Source organism: Necator americanus, chromosome IV (assembly GCF_031761385.1).
Source record: "Necator americanus strain Aroian chromosome IV, whole genome shotgun sequence".
Taxonomy (NCBI): Eukaryota; Metazoa; Nematoda; class Chromadorea; order Rhabditida; family Ancylostomatidae; genus Necator; species Necator americanus.
In genome coordinates this window covers 27856242-27880865 of record NC_087374.1, presented here as the reverse complement: position 1 = coordinate 27880865, position 24624 = coordinate 27856242, and the positions used below count along the sequence as shown (strand labels likewise).

Genomic DNA, 24624 nt, shown 5'->3' with positions numbered 1-24624 from the left:
CTTAGATAAAAACGCTGACATGTTATTTTGCAGCATCAGCTAAGTCCAATAAAGCAAAAACGATTGGAGGTCTGAAGGTATTGGAGAGGCCACGACAGCGCGAGCACTCACGGGCGCTATCCGGCCACTGCATCGTGCGGGGGTTTCTGCCTGCTCCCTTTCAGACCTGGGCCGTTCACCCTCCCTGTCCGCCCAGGACCCACCACGGGTGACACACGCTTGGCGCGGACGCCCGGTCGCCGTACTCAACGACCACCGCGGGACCCTCCCCTCACTCCATCCACACCAATCTACTGCCTAGAAGCTGGCTCACAGGCGCCCGCCACGACATCCAGTGGCAACGGTGGTTTCCTTCGGCTATGTGAAGGTAGGTGGTCGCGAGAGATTACGGATATTTAGAAGGTGGAACGTGGCCGGGCTAAAGTAAAGAACACATCGAGGTGAGAGCGTGTCGTTCAAAGAGAGCGAAGACGTATATCTGTAGAGGTTGATAGCGAAGAGGCATAAATGAAAACCCTTTCTTCCTGGGAAGCTATTTCACCTTGGTTTTTTTTCTTCTTCAAACATTATTTATAGTCATATGTTCACACAAAAGGGAGTACTGTAAGAAAAAGGTGTGTAATTGCGGGATACGACGAATTCTGCATGGACGGATAGTCAATATCGAAAACTCAGGCATCAAAGGATCTATTGTATTTAAGAATATAGAAGAAGTATTCAAAAAGAAGTTGATTTGATGTCGCAACAACTGCTATATTTAGCACGGATGCTTATGATCGATCAACCTGGAAAAGTTAGTCTTCTTGACGGTTTGAGAAAACGCTCGTACAGTAAGACTGCAAGGCTGTTAGATTTTCAAAGAAACATGGTATGGTTAACGGTTTGTAATTATTTGTGCTGGTCAATGGTTCGTAATTGTTTGCATGAAGTACAGCATTCTGCAAGTCCGTTTAACTTCAATGCGCACTTTTTTGAGAGAAGTAAGTATCCCTCGACCAAGTTGCCCCTACCATCAGTCTTGCATAAGTAGTAGTAGTTCGTATAACTACCAACACAAACGCAGCTTCGCCGGCCTCTCGCTCTGATAACAATGTTTTTCCCGACATAGGGACCATTAATAAATTAATAGGAAGCAAGCTTAAAAAATAATCTAAAAATACTAAATCATCTAGTTAAAAAACATTCTTCCTGAAGACCATTTTAGAATCCTATTGATTACCTTTTTGAATTATTAAAGTTTTGACGTATGCAAAAGGGTGATCAAGGTATGCAAGAAGGAACTTCAGCTGCCACGATTCCGCCGTCCATATGCTGAAAATGGGTCAACATCCATTGAACATGATGTAGACAATTGTCTGAAATCACTTTATATGATGCATTGATATCGGGAGTTGAATATCCCCGTAGTTTTCGCGGTATACCGCAAATCCTAGCGGCAAGGTTTGCATCGAAGAACCAATCAAATTATGAAATCGACCATTACTGGAAAACATCGTATACGGAATAGTCTGATGGTCAACTGTCTAATTTTATGAGACCCAAAGGAGAAACCCAATGACACCCTAAGACAATGTGCTACGTCTTTTTCTACTCCTCATCTCTGTTCACGACAGCGCTATAGATAGCTCCGCCTTCTCGATTAAGTGTTGCCTGTGAAGTCTTACCAAACACTATTAGTCGAAATTCGGTCGCATTGACGACTCTACTCCTCATGTGATAGTAAATAAATAAATAAATAAATATATATATATATATATACACTCATATGTTAGTAAATATAAATTTGTTTCCGTAGACCAAGTATTTTTAGGCTTCTTCTTGCTGTTGTGGCGAAATGTTGAGGAAATGCGCACTTCCTTCTCTCTTTTATTATGTGTAAATAATCTGATGCTCCAAAACAAATTTACTGATATTGTGGCAGAGAGATAAAATGATAAAAATTGTTCTGGTTTCCATCGTTATAAAGTGGAATCAATAATTATTCAGCAAAGTCCACAGTACGTGCCACAGTACTGTCTCTTCTGCTCTTGGGTGTAGAAGATGCTGTTGCAAAATCCGTTCATCACCCAGTTCACGCAACTAAATTTTAGTTGTGTTACAATTCTCTGCTTTACATGTTCCGGAAGATTTGAAATTGTCGTGCAGACACTCACTTCGGGTCGGATCCACAAAGTGTTGCTGAAAACATTGGCTTTACTAAAGACCAAACAAGGGAACAAAAGCTAAATAGAAGCAGAAAAACAGGTGGAAAAAGATGCAACACTGCTTGAAAGTGTTGCAGTGTGCAATGCATAGTATATCCACATTTGTATCATCTCTGGCAGATACAACGATGCGGAAATCATTCTAGTTTGTCTTTTTCTTTGTCTTTGACCTCTGTTTTGTTTACCTTTAATAAGAGGAATGCTAACAAGTTTCCGAGGTAAAGGCTTTTTAGAATTGTTTAGTTTGCTCAGAAAAGGTAAGATTACCTGCTTGGTAGGAGAATTCACACAGATCAGTCCTATTCGAAATTTTTGGCTAACAAAAAACTTTCAATAACACACTGTAATAATACTAACCTGTAGCCGCACTCGTCTGGGAGCAGTAACCGCACGTCCTCTTACAATTTTCCTGCAAATAAGTAATAATGGGAACTAGTCTCTATAAGAGGATAACTCACCCTCGATATATGTCAAAAGCAAAATTCGGCATATGCATAAGAACAAAATATTACCTTCACGAAGTCCTGCAACAATATATTTCTACAGATTGATATGTCAAGAGCGCAATTCGGAGCCATATCAAAGCAATTTCCTAGAAGTTATCCTAAGGGTTACACAAATCGCTTTGAACGTTAAGCGTTCAAATTTACAAATATCGATCTATATGCATCGCGTCCAAACCCATGGTTGAAGCATTGTTCTTGAGAAATCACAATATATCTGTGTCTACCTGAATTGCAAAAACCGCACACATTGGGGCAGTCCTCCTCTATTATATTCCTCCAAGCGGAGCTATAGCACATGTCCCGAGTAATGACCGAACAGCTAATGCGAGGAACTGCAAAACATGAATAAAAACGCATGAATTTTGAAGCTGTTGGTGGGGTCAACATTATTGCTCTTTTGATTGAGTTATTGTAGTGACCAGAACGGGCATTTCTTTGGAAACAACTGTTGAAAACAATAAGGCAAAAAATTGTTTAGTCAGTCTGTGATTATTGCCTGTCCACCTCATACACTGAGAACAGTCTACTATATATCTGCGGAGAGGGAGAGTGTGTATGAACAGGACCGTGAAGCGAGATCGTCAGCACTTGGCAAGGAGTTTGAACAGCGAGGTCGTAAAGTTAAAAGCTATTTGTGATTGTCATCAGATTATCTTTGGCTATAGTTATTTCTTTTTTTTTGGGGGGGGGGGGGGGGGGGGGGGGGGGGTCCCCCCCCCCCCCCAAAAGAGGGGGGGGTCGAAACCCCCCTAGGGCTCCCCAAACCCTTTCCCCCCCCGGGGGGAAAAAAAAGGAAAAAAAAGGGGGGGGGAAGAAAAAAAACTTCTCTTTTGTTGGAAACCATGAGGGGGGGGGTTTTTTTCCTTCTCGAGAAGCGATATTACCGAAACTTAAGCGACGAATAAAGGATTGTAACAACCTCGTGTCCGGCTCAATTAAAGAAGTAAATTATTGAAATATCAGCATGCCGAGGACTAACGAAAGTCGCGCATGAAGACTTGATCTTGATTCGTTGGCATTGAAGGCTCAAACTAAGGTCCAGTAGGACCTGAAGCTTGGTGCTGCTGCGACAGCAGCTGCGCTCGAAGTAGTGGAGCTAGCAGTTGGGATGCGTGAGGAACCTTAGTTTATGCAGGGCATAAGAAGCTTATCTTCATTTTAGTACGGTGATGTGTAATAAGACAGTACAGTAGGACCTGAAGACGTAAGAAAACAGGAGCATGTAGCTAATACGGAGGCCAGTAGGTCTCTCTTGACGCTGGCAGCAGTTGAGACGCAAACGCTGTAGTCTCCCGAGAAGAAGAGGAGAAAAGGTCGTTTGTTGCAAACCCTACATCAAGTGCTTCGAGCAAAATAACGAGAGAAATAATAGGAAGAAAAATAAAGTGAAAATAACTAGGTGTATTTTCAGAAGGAGAAAAAAGAATTAGAGAACCCACATTGCTTGTTCTGACAGCTGTACTCAGGAGTGAGGCAGCAATAACCACAATAACGTGGACACGTACTTACGGCCGCCTGCACAGTGGGTTCGTCCCTAGCTCCGCTCTAAAAAACAACTGCTCGACCTTCTTTTGAAAACAAATTTCAAAGACTGTTTCTAGGTGATCTAAAGATCTGAAATTCTGTACAGTCAAGGTTAACTGGAAGTGAACCATTTTATATGTAAACAATTATTATAATTCTTCATTTCGAGAGAATGAATTTACTGGAGAAACAACGCTTTTTTTTACTAATGTTTGATCAACATAAAACGAAAAAGTTTTAGCAAGGAAAGCGAGGAAACAAGAAAGAAGGAAAAAAAAGAAGAAGAAGAAAGAAAGAAGAAAGGTGGAGAAACAACATTTTTCACTCAGTAAAGGTTTGGCCAACATAAAACGAAAAGGGTTTAGCACGAAAAGCGAGTTTTCGTCGAAAAAAGTAGGATTTCTCCGAGTTGCTTATACCTTCCAGCACTTCTCTGCTCTGTCATTATCGCTGTTAGCCATTGCTGCGTCGCCGGCGTACAAGGTCTTACACACCGAATCAGCGAGAACATTTGGACAGGCGACTGCTATATCGGTGAACTGAAATCAATTGATTATGGAATACCAGTCCCTTTACCTTCCCTTCTTCTTGGTGATTTTTAACCATTTCGATTATATTCAGATATGAGTAGAAGAAATGAAACAAATTTATCAATGTATTTCATTTCAAACTTACGGTGTGACAGATGCATTTTTTTCGAATTCAAAATTTTCAATGAAATTTCCGAACAAAGCAATAACTAACTCGTTAAAGCATCGCTACAGTGCTACGGTGAATGCTTAATTTCCACAAGGGATTTCTACCAAACTGAGAATTTAGAAGTGACATCCAAATGTTTTACATGGAAAAAATCAGGTATGGAGAGATAGAAAACCATAGAATTTTCTTTCTTTACAAGGAGTTTTCCATTCATACCGTTGCTGGGCGCATCTTTTATTCACATCAAGTTTTGATAACTTTGCAGCAATCTCGGGCCTCTGTTAAAGTAAAGGGATGAAGTGTCTGGCCTTCATCAATACTTTCACCTCAATTCAGAATCGTTTGTGGTTTACGAACGTGTAACTGGGCTCCACAATGACTTGCGAGGTCTAGCCGATGTGTCAAGTAAGTGTTTTATCTTTCCAGACAAGTCCGGTGCCAGTTTATCTACTCCGAAGGAATGAAAGGCTTAGTAGGCGCTAATGCGGATTTGAACACCGGTCGTGCACACAGCGAACTGACTCACCGACTGCGCTACTGCCCCGGGTCCCTGTACAGCTCCAATTTTTTATAAAATTTGAAACGCGCATACTTGAAGTAACGACACACTCTCAAATTTCGACTTTTCGACAGTGTTTACCCAAAAGTTTTAAGTGAAAACAGTTTTTTACAAGGCAAAATGAGTGAGTGGTTTGCTATGAACTCTCGAGAGAACATATAGTCTCTTCTTATTTCCTAATCATGATTGTTCCTTAGTTTTAATTGCTTATTTGTTGTTGTACAGGAGAAGGGTAATGTTCAGAGTTGCTACATAAAGACGGAAGAAGCTGGTTCACTTAATTGTAGAATTATTAGAATTATAGAATTAGAAATATAGAAGAAAAGTTAAATAGAGGAAAAAACAACACGAATGTGTGAAGTTGCTGGCAGTCTGACTTTTCAAAGAAATTAACTATCTTAGACTTATGCTTCTTCTTTGTCTATCCTCATAGCGAGACAGGCTGATGGATTAGCATAAAGAATAAGGTTGTACAGCAGTGATCAAACTTGGTTTTTATTCCTAATATAATTGTGAGACTGTCGTTAGTGAATACTTCAATGTAAACGAAGAAGTCAATAAAGGTGCTATAATGATTTTCTTGCCTTACAATGAAGTGGTGGGAAAAGAAACTTTCGAAACAAAAGCCCGCTATTCGAAAGTGTAGACTTCATTCAGCGTAGAAAGCCAACCTTTGCTTTTGGTTGTGCTCCTGATATATCCCAGTATGTGCAATTCAGGTCTACAATATCACAGAAAGTTCTGCAAACGAGTGTTGCAAAAATGATGATTAGCAGCATTTTGGCGACCTGAAAGAGTGAAATATTTCGTAATAAAGACTAAATCAAAGTTGCAGAATAGAACTTTGAAGCTTCTTCTCTTTTATATACTCTTCCACAGCGTCCATACAATTCATGAGTTTTCAGGCCTTCATCCAGCTGATCAATCGTTGACAGTCAATTTTTGCCAAACGTCAGCTTTTTTTTCTTAGTGTTTGCAAAGTTAGAAGTCTAGCAGATTTTTGTGCACTGTAGCCTATTCGGAAATCGAAAAATTTGTTCTGCTTTTAAAGTGTCTATGTACGAAAATCCAAGTGATTATTATTGGCTGTGACCAGAAATGGTGAGTAATACTGTAATAGTGTCATGCGTCCGAAGTCATTGGTCAATCTTAGCGTTCCATTGGACAATGAGGCTGTATTAGACTTTGTTCTATTTCACAGTAAACAAACATCTTAATATTTTTCATCTTTAGCCAACCGCCGGTCCACTGCTTTGCAGAAGAAGGGGTTGACGGTCTTTCGACCGCTACGAACTCTTCCTGAACAATTTTTTGATGCCTACGGCCTCTTCGAGCGATCCTCGTCTCCGGCGTGCTCGAGACCTCGTTTAAAAATCTTGTGTAGTCTCAAAACCTGAGCACGGAACAGAGTACCAACAGTGTAAATAAACATCCAACAACATTTTGAATATGTCCGTTGCGGAATTGCCGAGTTTGAAGCAAGATTTGTTGACCTGATGTGCTTGCTGTTGCTCCAGAGTTACGAGCATTTTGAATCATTATCCAAAATCCTGCCAGATCCTTATTTCCAATATTTTATTGACCTTCACCGCTACTCCCTCTCTATAAGCTCGCGCTTCTGCACGTTGGAGCGACTGCGAAAAATTGTTCTCATTACACTTCAGACCTAAACACGAGACTTTGAACTCATCGCACCTTTAATTCAAGTTCCGCTAAACTCTTTAGTGTATTCTTCGCTTCTGATCACCTACCGAATCTATCAAAAAGTTATTAAAAGTAGAAGGAAGGTTTTATGATGAAATTCAGTGCAGAAATCTACAGAATAAACTTCACATAAAAGTCCTTCGCGATCACCGATCCGTTTGGAATACACCTATGCTCAAGACTTCAGTTCGTAAACGTACGCGTTTGTGAACCCAAATTTAGCCCATATAGTGACTTCCCAAGCCAAACAAATCAGCATGAAAGAGTTATTAAAGGCATCATCCCACGAATCTGAGGTGGTGCAGATTTCAGGTGGAGTATTCGTATACGGGATGGGAGACTACGGAGAGGGAGGTGATTCCGTCCATTTCTTGCTAATTGCCGTAAAAAACGGTCTGGAAGATGCGGCGCCGCACAAGACTGGCGCGCTCCAATCAAACCTCTTGTACAAAATGGTACCACCTCAGATTCGTGGGGTGATGCCTTTAACTGCCCTGTTATCCAAGCTCAGAAAACTAAGAAATAACGTGGATTCTCGTAGTTAAAAATAGTAATCAAACAATCTCATATTTAAAACCACACGGTTTTTTTTTTGAAATTAACTAATAGAACCGAGCCTGTACCTACGCCATTGAAAAAGAACCAGCTGAACCCAAAGAATCTAGTGGTTCTTCAACATGATCACCTTGATCACTTACTTATGCCAAAGCATAGCAGAGAGCAAGCATGCTCCCCTCACGGACACCGTGGCTGCTCCGAAGGAATTATTGATGCATCGCAGTGTTCGCAAGACGCTACGCCTGCTTCAAGACACAGCAAAATGAGGAAAGACTCCGCAACTACATCCGATTGGTCAATCAGCGTCATAGCATGGCTGAGTTCAACAGCATCACAACTGAGAAGATGACATGCTTCGTAAGGATTGGTGGACTTGTCTCCCCGGAGGATGTCGTTGTTTGTGCTCGTGTCCTTCGCAAGATGTAGGACAACCCTCAAACCACGCTAAAAGAGCTTGCTGCCGAACTTCAGCATTGTATCGAAATTCGTCAGGATGCCGCACTCCTCGAACGATCAAGTATACGTCACGTCATCGTCGTGGATTCGCAAAAGAGTCGAAATCCTGAGCTGCCGTCATCTTGTTTCGGTGCGGAGCCAATCACTGGTCTAGAGACTGCACATTCATGAACAAGGCATGCCACGACTGCAGACGCTTTGGACACAGACGAGGATTCTGCAAAAATTTCTTGAAGAAGAAGCAGAATCCGAATTAGAAGCGGAAATCTGCCAATACCGTCACTATCGCTTCGACTCATGCTGACGTCGCCGTAAACCGCATCTATCGCAGAGTACAGATTGATGGGAAGACCGTACGCACGCGTCTTGATACCGTAGCAGAAGTGACATTGCTGAGCACAGCAGACTGGTCCGCCATGAGTCGACCGAAGCTGCAGTCACGCCGTCTGACACTGAAGTCTGCCAACAATAATCGATCGACGTTCGGGGATGCCACGAATGCAACTTCATCATTGATGGTCATCGAGGATATGGTACTTGCCATGTAGCTGACGGACGTTGCTCGTGTTGGGCTTAGATTAGATCGCCCAACACGAGCCACTGTTTCGTCATCTGACACAAAATTCCATCTCCAACATCTCTTCAAAGACGCTCAGCACCTTTGATTCTTCTCTCGCAGAGCACTTGAGGAATAAGTTACGACCAGTCTTCGCTTCTGTACTGGGATGATGTGCCTAGTCAAAGGCTAAACTCGCTCTGAAGCCAGGCTCCAAGCCTGTCTTTCTGGAGACTCGCTCTGTACCCTATCCTGCTATGCCAGGGATTTCAACCGAAGACGAATCGATAGACTTGTGTCTTTACACGTGCTGGAGCCCGTTGATCACTCAGAATGGGCAGCACCCATCGTTATCGTTTAGAAGAAAAATAGATACCTGTGCGCAGACTGCTCAACCAGACTGACTGATGCACTGGAACAAAACTAGCATCCGCTCCCAAGCCCAGAGGACCCTTCACGAGACTCAACGGCGGACGCTATTTTTTGCAGATCGACTTAGCCGAAACGTATCTCCAAATGAAAATGGGCAACGTCTCAAAGCAATTATTCACTACCAACACGCACTGTGGACTGTACCGCTTCAATCGACGTATTCAAGCGGATTCAAAACTGCGGACTCCGCCTTCGAGTCGACAAATGTCCTTTCCTGCAGGCAGAGATCGCTTACCTTGCTTACGTCATCAACGCACAAGGACGACGCTCCGATCCAGAAAAGATCAAAGCTATCCAGAAGATGCCCGCTCCAAAGGACGCCAGTCAACTTCGTTCTTTTCTGGGACTTATCAATTTCTACGGGAACTTAGATTCGGATCTCCGTAACCTAAGCGCTCCTTCGGACACTTACGAAAAAAAATGTTGTCTACACGTTGACACCGGAGTGCCAGTCTTCCTTCGACAAAATCAAGCCAATCCTATGCTTGGATCTTCTGTTGAACCACTTCGACCCAAGTCTCCCGATCATCGTTGCCGCTGATGCTTCAAATTACAGGGTGGGAGCGACCCTCTCACATCGCTTCGCAGATGGATGCGAGAAGGTCAATTATCACGCGTGCAACTGCTTGACACAACCACAGAAGAACTACAGCCAGATTGAAAAGGAAGCACTCGCTCTTATTTTCACCTTGCAGAAGTTCAATCGTTTCATCCATGGAAGACATTTCACGCTGAGGTCTGACCACAAACTACTTTTGGCAATCTCCGGAAGCAAAAAAGAGTCCCGGTCTACAGTGCCAACCATCTTCAGCGATGGGTTACGCCTTCACTATCGAGTACATCAACTCAAAGGATTTCCCATGTTCAACTGTCCTTGAATCTTGGCATGTTGAATACGTAGCTTTTTTATTGATTTGCTTTAGCTGTGGCCAAGATTGGTATTGATATTTATTAACAGCTAACGTTTTGGCGTTTTCGCCTTCGCCTGGAAACGGCAAAGCGATTGGTGATTTATTCTCTCAAGCGCCTTATCACCTACAGAAAGCATCCAAACGGTAGGCAAACTCAACAGCAACACATTGGCTAGTGCATACTTTATTAGCTACACTTGGTAACGCAACAGACCACCACGTACCACAACTACGAGTCACAAGGGTTTTTTATAGGGACCTGGCGGCTCCGTAGATCAAAATCCGCACAGAATTTGATATGCGGCTAGTTCGTTTGTGCTCGCAATGTACTCATCTTTCCTGTTCATTTCTTGACTTTTGACGATGATCCAAAATGCCTGTAGTGTTCTGCGTGCTATGATCACGACTCGAACGAAGTATAGTAACCTCTACCTCATTCGGAGTTTTTATAGCTTATTTTACGGGATGGAGAGTTTAGATTTTGCGAGTCCTAGATGCTCCTTGACCCTAATACATAGTGGACGGCCCGTTTCCCCTATGTAATCGTCACCGTGCAACCTGCACGTGATACGACACCCTACTCCTGATACCATGCAATCACCCTCTCTGCCACACGTGCAAGTCAGGCGGATGAGAGTTGTGTAGAGTCGGTCATATTCACGATTAAGCACCAGCTGATCTTTTCTGGGCCGTCCACTACGTTGGATCTTCGAAAAAATTGTCGTGCTTGTCGAGCAACATAGTCTTCAGCTGGATTCCCCGTGGATATTGCCTATTTAGACCAGATTTATTTTATTTTTCTACCACATTTTTATTTACGAAGGATTTCGACCAACTTTTTCACGCTCTTTCACGCCTGGTCTCGTCGCAATCATCCACAACGGAGGACTACGTGATCGCAACAATAGATGCTCATGTCACTTCCGAGTTCTCAGAGAACTGTCTTCATCTTTCAGCATTTGCCAAATCCATTCGGATTACTACGCAAGCCGATCGTCTTATCCAGCTTGTAATCGACCATACAAAGTTCGGAAACCTGCCCAAAGTCAAAAGCCATTCTCCTCTGTGGCGCTATTACAACCGCAGAAATACCATGACGGCAGTCAAACGATGTCTGCTAAGTGCATCCCGCATAGTGATTCCAAAATGACTTCGACATCGAGTTCTTTCAGCACTACAAAAAGCTCATCCAGGCCAAACAAGGATGAAAATCCTTGCAAGAAGCTTTGTTTACTGGCCCACGATAGACTCCGACATCCAAAAACTCGTCAAGATGTGCCCAAAATGTGCATCCGTGGCAAATGATCCGATCAAAGCCGAACTACAGTCATGGCTGAACCACACTTGCCGTGGACTCGAGTTCATGCTGATTTCGATCTCATGATGGAAGGACAATACTATCTACTTATCATGGATCACTACTTCAAGTGGCCGGAAATCGTCCTAATGTCATTGATCTCCTCACGGCTGACATTCAAGCAATGAAGTGCATCTTTGCCGACTTCAGAAATCCAGAGACGCTTGTCACGGACAACGGAACGCAGTTCACGTCGTCTCAATTCACTTCATTCTGCCGTTTTCGAGGAATCTTGCACATTCGCACGCCGCCGTTCCATCCACAAAGCAACGAACAAGCAGAACGTTTTGTGGGCATCTTCAAAAGAGGACTTGCCAAGCCGAAGATGGAGGAACCAACAACGACGCACTACAGACGTTTATGATGGCATATCGCTCCACTTCCACCTCGTCTGCACCTGACCAGCGTTCACCTGCCGAAGCCTTCCTAGGACGCCAAACTCGAACGAAACTCGATCTAGTGTTACCTTCTAAGAGATCTCAGAAACGGTACACGAGATGTCAAAATGGATTCTCAATTCAATCGTCGAGATAGAGCACGACGCCGCAGCTTTGAGATCAACGATGTGATTTTTCCCAAAGATTGTAAGGACAGAAAACTACTTGGACTTCCCTTTTCATCACAGTGTTGGAAACACAACCTACACTGTTCGCTGTGGAAACGAAGTATGGGCTCGACACGTAGACCAGTTGCGATCCAGGATCGCCACAACTGCAACTAACAATTTCTTGGATGTGTTCGACCTACCACTCGACTCCGCGAGCAAAGACGGTGGTGCCATGCCGACTAGCTAGACGAGATGACTTGAAAGTGGACGTGTTGTAGGATGGGAATTTCACCGTATTATTCGCGTAGAGTAAACCCGTAGTACGTATTGGGTATGTCGCATTCTTGTATGACCACACTGTTGGTTTTATATGGACGTGTTCTCTTCTCCTTCTTCGACTTCAATAAAGCTACTCGTCTTCGGCTGTAACTACATCCACAACAGTTTTCAAATTTAACAAACTCGCTAAGAAATACTCCATCGGTGTTATTTAGAATGGAATTCCGGTAGAGGGATCTTTCAAGAAGTCGCTTTAAACAATTTCCTACGAAGACGTGGCTGCTTTTGCATGACTCGTGAATACAATTGTCCGAATAAGCGGTTTGAGCCTCATTGTTTTATAATATTATTTCGAATTTGTGTCGAAGGCTGCAAACCACGAAACTGAGGTTGTTGGGATCTTTCGCCATTAGATAGCGTTAGGGGTGTAGTTCGCGAGTATGACTGCCATCACATTCAATTCCCCTAACCGTCCGAAAAAAAATGACATGGGGAACGGCACTGTCACATCGGATCCCCATACGAGCCATTTAACAACGTGGCATGCTTGCGAAGGCAGGAATACGCGCCTCAACTGCCAGCAAGCCGGAGGGACAGTCTCAGTAGTCTATTGATTGTCCACCCGTTTGCAGGGGCGTTGCGTGTACCTGCTCCCGCAGACGTGGCACGATCTTCGGTTTATCGTAGGGGATTGGGTCGATAAGGCCGTTTTTCGCGCCGTTCTAGATGAATGTGCGAATTGAACGTGATCCAAGTTGTAAACTACATTATTACACCTACTTATTCGTTGAAAGATTCCAACACTCTTAATCTTATGGCATGCTGCCCTTGCCAGAGCATTTTCCGACGGTGCGTAAGCGCAAATAAAGGATAAAGGATAAAGTGTCCGGCGTTAGTCAGTCCGCTTGGGATGCGCTCCCACAATCACTTCAATTCAGAATCCTTTGAGGTTTACGAATGTGTAACTGTTCTATACAATGACTTGCGGTGGTTAGATGTGAAAATGTGATGTATATGTATGTAATGTGATGTATATATATGTATATAATGTGATGTAGATGTGAAAAGCTTCGTGAGCACTAGCGCGGATTCTGATCGGTCGTGCAGGAAGCGGAACCTCTAGCCGCTACACTACACCCGTCCCTAAGCGCAAATACTCAATAATAATAACTGGACCAAAAAGTGGTGAACAACATTCTTGCAGTCACCACATTGTTATTTTTTACATCTTATGGTGTCAATGCGGATGCACACGAATGATGACTCAATACGATGTTTTCTGTTTGTTCAGTTCTTTCCTTAGGTAATGATCACGGCAATAATCAACATGATCATCTATTCTTTGCAATACCTCACATGTTCTGTTCATGTCGCACATGTTCTGCCGTCACGAAAACTATTTGTCAGAGCTCCATCTGGAGGAACATTATCACAGAAGACTGCCTTCATTTCTGCAAAGCAGGTGCATGATCGAAATCTTCAATATTCTAATGCGTAGAACAGAGTTAAAATTACAATTTAGAAGGAAAAACAAACAGAATCCGTCGGTCACAAATACAGCTTAGTTGAAATAAAATGGAAGGAAATAGTGAATGTTTGTTCTACATTTATGAGAAACGAAAATTTTCTGAAGTTGTCACGAGAAATTAATGAGGTATAGATATTACCGTGGGGATTTTGCCCGCTAGAAAAGATTCACTGTTACGGTAAGAGATTCATATACTTTAAGAATCACATCTAGGTGATTGTACTGATATAGCTCCGGATTGCGAGAGCGACTCATCAATTTTTGAAAAGTTCGACTTTCAATGAACCTCGGCATAGTTGAATTTATATTATCGAGTTTGATAAGCTGTACACGAGGTTGTTAAACAAATTTATTGGCTAACGTTTCGGCTATATCGCCTTCTTCAGAGCCTGAAAAGGGCGATATTCAATCTACAATTCAAACGACCAACCTCTCCACAACTAAACTGATACTAAACGCCTACTTTCAATCACAAATTTAGCGACTGCACTGAATGCTCACCTTATATCGGAGACGCCTAGCATGGACCGTTTCGGTCGTTGAAATACCACCGAACAATTTGAAACGTCAATTAGTTCGGAATCGTTTATACGATACCATCTGTACAACACCGAACTGTATTATTTGTCCCACAGGTAGATCAGGAGACTGCTTGAGATCCGGGGTAATCTACCTGATTTCTTGCACGAACTGTGGCGACGAGTATATCGGTGAAACGGCACGACCGCTGTATGCCCGCATCAAAGAGCACGTGAGCGGCAAGGATAGGTTACGAGGATGGACACCTTTAGGTGCCCATAGAACACAAAAACACGACGGAGCCGATTTTGAAATTAGGGTCCGAATCTTAGCGCACGAAACTAAAACGTTGGCTCGAAAATCGCTGGAGGCATTTTGGATCCAAGCCAAAAACCCTAAAATGAACCGCAAGGGTGAACGTCTGTCGATAACGCGGGAACTCGCGCCATATCTCGAATGGTTTGTCCGATCCGAATGTGACATTCGAACCATTCGCCCTCGTGATCGATCAGTCAGCGGTCCATGCTAGGCGTCTCCGATATAAGGTGAGCATTCAGTGTAGTCGCTAAATTTGTGATTGAAAGTAGGCGTGGAGTCTATCAGTTTAGTTGTGGAGAGGTTGGTCGTTTGAATTGTAGATTGAATATCGCCCTTTTCAGGCTCTGAAGAAGGCGATACAGCCGAAACGTTAGCCAATAAATTTGTTTAACAACCTCGTGTACAGCTTATCAAACTCGATAATATAACATCAATTTTTGACAAGTAGGAATGCAGACGTTCGTGAAGGTAAAAATCCTATGGTTACTCTTATGTCAGCTCAATCAAACCAACCTTACTTTTAAGATTCTAATAAGAAGTTGCTGTTCGCATGTAACTAATGGTTTGTTTCATTTCCTTTTTAGGAGTACTGTAGAAGAACATGTGGATTTTGTTCTGAAGCAAGCACTCGCACAACCAACACGCCAATCACGGGTTAGTATTAAGATGTGCTTTGTTCCTATATAGCTATAGCAATCTTGAAAACTTCAATCTTGAAAACAGATATGGTAACCCTACTAAGCCATTAGGGCGAAGGCAAATATTTGAGTGTTATGAGAATCTAATAAGGAACGGTTGCTCCTTCTCTTTTTGGTTCAGATCCCCCTATCTCGTATGACACTAAAATTTAAAAACCAAAGATCAAATAGTGAGTGATGAGCCATCCCATAAAAATGTTAACTGGTTGCATGAAGTTGCCTATCTCTAGATACTACTATGTACGCTGCACGTGGTGTGTCGGCCTGACGCTTCAGACTTTCTGCGGGAATGTTCGTGGGCACATCTCCACCGATCGATGGGACGGCAATCGATAAGGCGACCGCACCGATGTCAATAAAGGAAAAGGATTTTGCTACGAATGCGACTGTAGAGTAGTTCTGACAAACTACTTCAAAAAACAAGGAAAAAACAGATCCACTTCGCCTACTGGTGTCATGGCACCTTGTCTATTATTACCCCATGCACCGGTGTAGCCGCGGCGCTACCATCGAGCGTCCATTGAGGACGTCTGACCGATACAATACGTTGGATGGTGACCATAGGGAAGAGCCGGAACCTCCTCAATTGAAGAGGGTCTAGCTTATGAGGTGCAGCTCAAATGATGAGAATCCTTTCATCAACGTTCAATACTGGAGGAGGTCGAAGCACAGGGCGAAGCTATGATAGCGACATTCCTTCAAACTAATCTCTCCAAAAAGAAAGGAACTCTTGTCTCGTCAAGATTTTTGTTTTATTTCATCTTTCTCTTCTTCCACTTTGTCTCCAACTTCTTCCTACATTCCTTTTGTTTAGATTGTGGATCACATCCAAAGTGAGTGTCTTTATGAACATTTTCACTGTGAGAATGCAGAAATGCTAGTATTACTGAAAGTTAGTTGCGCTATTTGGTAAGAAATGGGTTCTGCAACAGCCGCTTCTACACGCAGCAGCAAAAGAAGTTCTGCGGCCAAGCTTGCCAATTGTGCTGAAGAATCATATTCTCACTGCCAGATTATGAGAACGCAGTCGATTCCGATTCTTCAATGAATGTCATCGCTATGTTTGCAGAAATTGAAGTGAACGTGGGGGCGCATCCCAAGCGGATTGATTAACGCCAGAAACTTTTTTTTTACTTATTTTATGTTTGCAGTTGGACAAGGGATATTGGGTTGTTTGCTTATAATAAAACAAATTTGATAGGCCACAATCAAGTTGTTCACTCTTCATTCCGGAGGAATGGAGGATCAACGAAGGTAGCTAACTCCAAACGCAACCAAAAAGCTCTTCAATTTACTCAAGGAAAGGAAATGATGGAAAGTAGGTGAAATACGGAGAAATCGTAACATTACGCTGACTCGTTGCGCTCACCTCCTTGGAGAAAGTGGCACTGACCAGATGTTGCATCGATAAAAGAGAGGACCACAACTTTGCTTTTCGGCTTTTTACTTACTCTTTTACTTTTCTTTTTTGCTCTTTTACTTAAGTAATATTAAGCAGAACATGGTTCTTGCTTTTTCATTCATTCTTTCTTTCTTCTGTTTTCACATCGAGTACAAACTTTCATCTTTGACATATGAACAGTCAGCTTAAGAAGTTTTGCATCGGCATCACATACTAAGTGAAGGCGTGAGCTGGCCCTTCCGCACAGAGCGCAACAAGGTCCTCGGACTTCTTCTCTTCTTTCAGTTGTTTTTTTTTCTTTCCCGGAAAGTTCGCGCCTATGATTACATAGCCTTAGCAAGGTACTTTTGCGTTGTTCACCTATAAGAGCATCTGAATGATTTGAATTCGATATTTCTCCTCTATTTCTACTCGTAACTGTGTGTAATTTTGTGTTACCGTAGTGAAATCCGTTTTTGGAACGCTACTCATGAGCAAATACAAAAAAAAACTGGGGCAGAAATCCAATCCTCAGAAAGTGAAACAAACCACCAAGGGAGTGCATTGCTATCAGAAGAAACTGATGGCAATGCATCTCCTTAAATTCTCATTAAACCTGCGAAGAAAAAAAGATTTTCTTAGATTTAATACCATAAAGTGTGTTAATCGTGCACACCTGCACAAAACAGGAAAAAAAAATTAAATTCCTCTAAACTAAAGCCTTAGAAGCGCCCTCTAAGCAAACGAACGATAGATCTGTCAGAAGAGCACTTTCCTAAGACGAATCCTATCAACAAACTGTTATGTGAAGAAAAAAAACAACACTAAAAGGGTTCCGAGGAACTTGTCGTGTTCTGGGGGAAGTGGCCCATACACAACCTTACTCGAGAACGCCATGCGCCACCTCGGTACCCCGATTTTCTGACAAATTTTCTGATGGCAAGTTCTCAGCAGGTTCCACCAACGCCACTTTCTGACTGCTTCTGGCCTCGTCTAACACCTTAGATTGAAATTTTCAGCAGAACAAATCTGGTATAGTTCGTAAATGCACTATTACACAAGAATGTATTATATTGTAAAAGGTGGAGTATGTATAAAGAGATGTCTGGATCAATCAATGGATGACACAGCTTTTTTAAGTGCTTCGCAGATTTTCATCTATACGCTGAACTAGAAATTAACTTCTTGCACAAGAAACGGTATTCAATTGAGTTTTTTTTTAAAATAATGCTACATTGAAAAGTAGTAGGAGGATAGTATGGACAAAAATTTAACAAATTACTGAATCACTAAGCCCCAGTCGAACTGCAACGTCTTTCGCATCGATGAGACCGCATCAAGGAAAAAGAAAAAAAATTGGCATCAGTTCTGCTGAAACGGCACTGATAACATCTACAAGTATCAGCTAGAAAATTTTAGAGAGTTCCGACCAAACATCCGAAGTTCTCGTAGTTTCGTCTACATGTATCCTACAAAAACTCATCCAATATCCTCAACGAAGCATATAGTTGGTTTTACATAACTGTTCTATACGAATCTGGCTACCATCCTGCATGAATATTCGTACATACGTACTCTAGAGTAGTTCAATTAGTGAAAAGGTCAATCAGCTGCCATCACAAAGACTAACAGCTGACTTTGCTACGAATTTTGTACTGTCTTGCCCTAGAACAGACACAAGGCGTTCGTAATGTTAGGAATTACCCAAAATGTTTGCCGCTGCTGTGTCGGATGTGTTGTTTTGCGATTTCTCAGCATCTACATCAGCCACGCCTTCACAAATGCACGCATCTCCGGAACATCTTACTTATGTGGAGATTTCGCATCCGTTTCCATCACAAATCTTTACTTGTCGATAGTTCACTGTCTGCTTAATTGATATATATTATGTTAGTGCAAATTAATTCACGAACGCCGAGCAAACACCTCAACGCGGGCCGACAAATCGGAGTAATGAAAACGTAAAAGAGAATAGTGGTCCTCCATCAGAGAGGACTGACCATGACCAAAGAGGAACCAGATCAGTATTTTATCTAATATTTATGTGTTGCAGAGTACAAATAAGACATACAGTATAGAGTCAAAACGGCAAGAAGCGCGGTGTACTTTCGTATGCGACTGCGCAGGAAGCGTTGCGGTTGGAATCAAAGTGGGACCATCGCGAACTGCTACTATGAATGGTGCTAGATAGGGTCCTCACTCGATCCCAACCACATCGAGCGCAGCTGTTTGCGCAACTGCACCGTGTTTCACGTCCTTTTCACCCTACCGTTTACACGCTTTGAAACCCTCACTTCTCTAGATTCTTGGATTAGTCTGAAATACATTGCCGTGAAGCTTCCGCTGAAACACACCTAAAGAAGTGTTGGTGATGAACGTTTTTAAAATTTTAGCAGCACTTATTCTGTTTTACTTTTTCATCATGACGCCCGAAAACGACTTTGACTCAAACTTCAAAAAATTATGCTCTTAATGTTGCGGTGGCCATAAACCATATATTACTCCCAAACGGGTTGATGACGGCGATTGCTGGATCGTCTTCACGATACAGGTGCTCTCCCAGATGACCATCTAAGCCTTTTATTTCCTTCGTGTCCCCACGGATAAAGGTTGGAAGTATGAGTTAGTTTTGTCAGTGACTTCTTCATATGATCCTTTAAAAAAATACTTACAGCTCCTTGGATTCCCTAGAATGCGAAGCTAAGTGAGTGTAAAAAGTAGTGCATAATTAAACTCTACGATGCCAAGATTCAATGAAGGTCGAACTTGGGAACATAAGTGAGTGTAATTAAGCAGCATCCACAGCCATTTTGCCTTTTTATGGAAGTAACATTTAAATAAGATTAAGGTTAATAAGAACTGATTTAAATAAGTCCTAAGTAAAAACGTTGACATGTTATTTTGCAGCATCAACTAGTCCAAGGAAGCAAAAACGATTGGAGGTCTGAAGGTATTGGAGAGGCCACGACAGCGCGAGCACTCACGGGCGCTATCCGGCCACTGCATCGCGCGGGGGTTTTTGCCTGCTCCCTTTCGGACCTGTGCCGTACACCCCTCCTTGTCCGCCCAGGACCCACCATCTTCCGACGGCGCGCCCTTGGCGACGCAACGCTTGGCGCGGACGCCCGGTCGCCGTACTCAACGACCACCGCGGGACTCCTCCCCTCACTCCACCCACACCAATCTACTGCCTAGAAGCTGGCTCCCGCCACGGCGCCCATTGGCAGCGGTGGTTTCGTTCTCGCGGGAGATTACGGATATTTAGGAGGCGAAACGTGGCCGGGCTAAAGTAGAGAACACATCGCGCGATGAGAGGACGTACGACGAGAGCGAGGTGAGAGCGTGTCGTTCAAGGAGAGCGAAGGCGAACATCTGTGGAGGTTGATAGCGAAGAGGCATAAAGAAAACCCCTTTCTTCCCGGGAAGCTATTTCACCCTGGTTTTTTTTTTTCTTCTTCAAATATTTTTTATACAGTCATATGTTCACACAAAAGAGAGTACTGTAAGAAAAAGGTGTGTAATTGCGGGATACGACGATTTCTGCGTGGATGGATAGTCAATAAAAAAAGTCGAAAACCCAAGCATCAAAGGATGGGTGTCAGTGACTTTTCTAGTGGTGGAATTTGTTTAGTTATGTTTGATCTACCTTTGCAGTTATTTTTGGCGCAGTTTTTCATCGTCCTGATGTCAAACCATATTTTCGCCGACACGAACAAACTTTTCGGAGACGTTTCCATAGAACCTATGGGTTTTGTTACCGCGAAATTAATGCCGCGTAATTTTCGGGGGCTTTTTGCTCATTCAAGTGTTCACTATTGAAACTTAATCTCATAGCCTCATGACATCTTTTAACTGGAGTCAAATTTTAATCGAAGTAGATATCTGTTTTCTGATGTCCTTGGAGAAGCCCAAATGATCTGAACTTGTCTCATTTAGCGTGAATACCTCCCTTATGGAAGAGGAGAAAATAGGCAGATTGTGACGCAATTTGTAGCAACCAGGTAGATTGGACGAATTTTTGCGGATACAAAAAGATGAATTAAAGGGATGTGTCGTGCTCCGCAAAAAAAAACATTGTATGGACCACGTTCATAAGAACCTCAAACCAAGCTTGGTTGGTCAGAGTGTAAGCTCGTGGCTACATCTCAGATATGAATTGAAATCAGGTTTGAAAGGTGAAATTTGATTAACTGAAACCTACCATATACATAAAGAAGTCCCAAAAATTGAGGACTCGTTTAAACTCATAGCTAACAACGCCAACAAGCCAAAGAGATTGATTAACGTCAAACACTTTATTCTCTCTCTCCTAATTTACAGTTATTATAACACATCGATAATTATTTGCGGTTAGAATTTTATTTATAGAGATACATTTCAGGGACATTACTGCTTAAAATGTCGACTTCTTTTAAAATTCCGCCCTTGTACATATTACCTTATTTCTTCTCATTGTCATTTATTCCAGTCACAGAGAAGAAATAATGAGGAAAAGATGAGGAAGAATTGAATCTCATAATTCTAAATTTATTATGTTACTAATATATTACTGTGCTATTCCGTTTCAGATCAAACATATCCAAGTTGCTGCACACCTGAGTTGATACTGATACTGATTTAATCACTCATATCGCCTGTTTCTCCTATGTTGTGCTGCAGTGTGCGGATCAAGCGGCACAGTTAAAGGCATCAACACACGAGGAGAGATGAACGGGAGGACCTATGCGGTCGTAGATTGTGGAGAAGAGGGTGATTCCGTTCATCTCTCCCTGTATCAGTGTAAACGGACGACCCCGGAACGCTATTTCTTACGACGGTTTCTGTTGATGCGCAACCCTCGCCCCCGCCTACGATTCGTCCTGATGGGTTTTCGACGACGAATGAGTTTTTCCGTACCACCCCAGATTCGTGGGGTGATGCCTTTAAACCAGCGATTGAGGTGGAACCAGCGCGAACTGCGTCGATCACTAATGCAAGAAAGGGTCTCCTCTTGATCATAACCTCTACGCTATAATGCACCGCTTTTAGCGCAGCCGTTTACGTAAATCCACCGACCTTCAGGTCGTTTTGACCCGACTCTTCGCCTGCATCTCCTTTTTTGCGATATATTCCTTACACTCCATATTAGCTGCGGAAGCGGAATGAGTCACTGTAGACAGCAATATTTATTAGTTCTTAAGTTAATGGTTAAATTGCAGAGAACTTCTTGATTGATAGGAATTGCTTTTCTCTTCAGTATTTACAAATTCTACTCTCTCATTTCGACTGAAATTCTCGTAATTAATTAAGGGAAAAAATTGAGGAGGAACTCGTTCACACTAACCCTTCTTTTGTTCGGTTTCTTATCTTTTTTATGCTTCCCTTTTTTCAAGTTTCTCTCACCACTCTCGGATGACTTTTTGATCTTTTCCTTCGACCTCCTCTTTCTACGAACCTTTTCATTTCCATGCTTTTTCTGATTACTCTTCGGACCACCATCGTGGTGATCGCTTCCACTGCTCTTCTTTGGGCTACCACTTCCACCAATTTTTTGACCTGTCCCTGACCTCCAGGTCTCTTTTTTTGGCTTCACCAATTCTCCACTTTGTTTTCTTGCCACGTCAATATTTTTACTTCTTGAATATGGGGCTGCATCGTTTTTTTCCTGGTCAGCAATTTCTCCTGATCCTCTCTTGTATTTTTTCTCAACAAGCCCATAATCGCGTAACTCTGATTCCGGAACTTCCCTTCCGGTAAATTCCTTTTGTTCTCTCTCCTCATCCAACTGTTTCACTCCAGTTGCTCTTTCTTTCTCCTTCTTGTTTTCTTCGTCAAGGTTCCTTACCTTTTTTTCTCTATCAGCTGCTTCTTCTTCTGCTCTTTTCCTTTCCTTCTGTTCCTCTTCGGCCCTCCTCCTAAGCTGAGCTTCTCTGGCTTTTTTAATATATTCATCTTCCTCCACATTTCTTTTCCTCAGCGAATCATCAATCTCTTTCTCTATTCCATCAGCTTCCCTCTCTTGGATCTCCTTTGGTTTTTCTGCTTCATTAGATCCCCTCTTTCCTTTCGCTGCAAAATTATCTTGGGTTGCTTCGATCCCCACAGTCTCTGTCGGTTCCTGAGCGGTCATTTTATTGTCAACTAGGGTTCCTTCCTTTTTTTTCTCCTTTTCTTCCAGCAAACCATGTAGGTCAGCGCTTTTCTCCTCTTCATTCTTTTCTTCTTCTTCATCCTTTTCTCTTCGCCCTTCTTTTTTCGCTCGCCTTTCTTCCTTTGAATCCCAATCACTCATAATGTCACCCATTGTAGGATAGTCCTAAACAATCACAGGTAATATGTCCAATTTCCAGAATTTGAAGCAGAAAATTGGAAGAAAATCTCACGTCTTTGTTCCTTTTTGCACCTTTTGCTATAAGCTGTTCCTTTTGGTTCAAATCCATTTTTTGCGGCTCAATATTCTTCTAAATGTGATCGAATAGCTGCGAACATTGCATGCAAGCTTTACCCACCTTCTTGTCGTCCCAGTCGCTAAGGATATCATCGAAGGTGGGGTAATCCTGAAAATTATTCCATAGTTCGTGAAGATTCGTCTGATTTCTCGTTTGTATCTCCATGTTATCCATATCGGAAGTAAAACCTAGTTCATTGTTTTTTTCCTAATTTTTCCCGTACACGACCGAGAGAGAGAGGTGAGAACGCCATAGGTTAATATTGATCGATCCTTATAACGTGGTGCTGGTCGGTCGATAGTCGCCAATTGTCAGAGATATGCACGCGCTAAGCGGTTGCGGCTGTGAATTCTGCTGTCTTGGTGCCTATGGATTGTAATGTGGGGAGAAGCACGGGAAATCATAGCAACAATCATAAGAACAATCGTAGTCAGCAGTGCTTCGCATCATAAATATATCACTTGTGATAATTCACAGCTTCCAGGAAAAAAGGTGCGCATTTGAAAAGAAGTGCTCTTTTAGAGGCCAAAATATAAATAAAATGATATAAATCCCCGTCGAATCCGTTCTCGGTGCTAAATGGCTGTTTCGTTTGTCAGATTCAGGTTATTCAGATTCGGATGACTCGGAGATAGGATTCAGATTGTCTGTAACGACTTTAGCAACTCACCGTCGATCTCTTCACTGTGCCCCTGGCGATTTTTGCCAACTTTTCCATCGGTGTTTTTTCTGCATATTCCTTTTTAGGTGTGATTTCTTGTTTCTTAAATATTTGACGTGCTTTCCGGAATGTGGAAAAAGGAAGAATGAAAAAAAAATATTACAGCAAGTCTCACCGGAGTAACGTGCTCGACATTATCAACTTTCTTCATATCCTTCTGCTTCGGGTCTGGAGCAGCTGGCGTTTTAGCTTTCGATGCTCTAGATTTTGCTGTCACCGAACACGATGCCGATGGACGCGATCTCGAACTTTCTATCGCATCCCGTCCACGCCGAAGCTGTAAAACCATATGGGCGGAGCTGATCAGTTGACGTTTGTCGAAAACTAACCTTAGGGAGGTGGAACCGCTTTTTTTTACGTTTTTTCATGCAATTTGTTAAGAACCCTAGAGCGTATCATTACCGTATTATTACCGCAACATCCTAATTTTTAGGGAAATTTGGACAAGAAACTCACAAGCTGAGATTAAAATTAACAACAGCAACACAAAAACAGCTACTCCCATACTACTCTAGGCAATGATTCCGTCCTGAAACTCTTCCGTTAAGGCCATAAGAGCCGAAGAACACAGGTAACCATCACTATGATCCTGGTTACTCGCTTTCTAGCAGCTGCATTCACAATTAGACCGGCTAAAAATGAGTCATACAGCAAGAAACGAGGGACATATTTCTGGAATAAACAATCATGATTATTGCGCTTATATCGTGTAGCATTGAAGATAATGATAGTTATACCG

The 24624-nt window shown here is 42.5% G+C and overlaps 5 protein-coding genes across 5 annotated transcripts; 3 read left to right on the top strand and 2 right to left on the bottom strand.

Annotated features, from left to right (window-relative positions):
• Nucleotides 1-1982: 1982 nt before the first annotated feature.
• RB195_002956 (uncharacterized protein) lies at nt 1983-6271 on the bottom strand (the record flags this gene model as incomplete). The annotated part of the gene is made up of 8 exons (XM_064200430.1): nt 1983-2079; nt 2154-2178; nt 2562-2613; nt 2717-2796; nt 2935-3042; nt 4150-4255; nt 4654-4773; nt 6164-6271. The coding sequence occupies 8 exons, from the start codon at nt 6269-6271 to the stop codon at nt 1983-1985; spliced, it is 696 nt and encodes a 231-aa protein (XP_064056311.1).
• A 1795-nt stretch (nt 6272-8066) lies between these two features.
• RB195_002955 (uncharacterized protein) lies at nt 8067-9739 on the top strand (the record flags this gene model as incomplete). Its single annotated transcript, XM_064200429.1, has 3 exons — nt 8067-8176; nt 8542-8743; nt 9419-9739. 3 exons carry the CDS (start codon nt 8067-8069, stop codon nt 9737-9739), a joined length of 633 nt encoding a protein of 210 aa, XP_064056310.1.
• A 1699-nt stretch (nt 9740-11438) lies between these two features.
• Nucleotides 11439-12260, top strand: RB195_002954 (uncharacterized protein; the record flags this gene model as incomplete). The annotated part of the gene is made up of 3 exons (XM_064200428.1): nt 11439-11549; nt 11617-11954; nt 12092-12260. The coding sequence occupies 3 exons, from the start codon at nt 11439-11441 to the stop codon at nt 12258-12260; spliced, it is 618 nt and encodes a 205-aa protein (XP_064056309.1).
• A 2053-nt stretch (nt 12261-14313) lies between these two features.
• On the top strand, nt 14314-14868 carry RB195_002953 (uncharacterized protein; the record flags this gene model as incomplete). The annotated part of the gene is made up of 1 exon (XM_064200427.1): nt 14314-14868. The coding sequence occupies one exon, from the start codon at nt 14314-14316 to the stop codon at nt 14866-14868; it is 555 nt and encodes a 184-aa protein (XP_064056308.1).
• A 7124-nt stretch (nt 14869-21992) lies between these two features.
• On the bottom strand, nt 21993-24390 carry RB195_002952 (uncharacterized protein; the record flags this gene model as incomplete). The annotated part of the gene is made up of 8 exons (XM_064200426.1): nt 21993-22001; nt 22060-23031; nt 23099-23176; nt 23225-23272; nt 23835-23927; nt 24001-24162; nt 24215-24270; nt 24342-24390. The coding sequence occupies 8 exons, from the start codon at nt 24388-24390 to the stop codon at nt 21993-21995; spliced, it is 1467 nt and encodes a 488-aa protein (XP_064056307.1).
• Between the last annotated feature and the right edge of the window lie 234 nt (nt 24391-24624).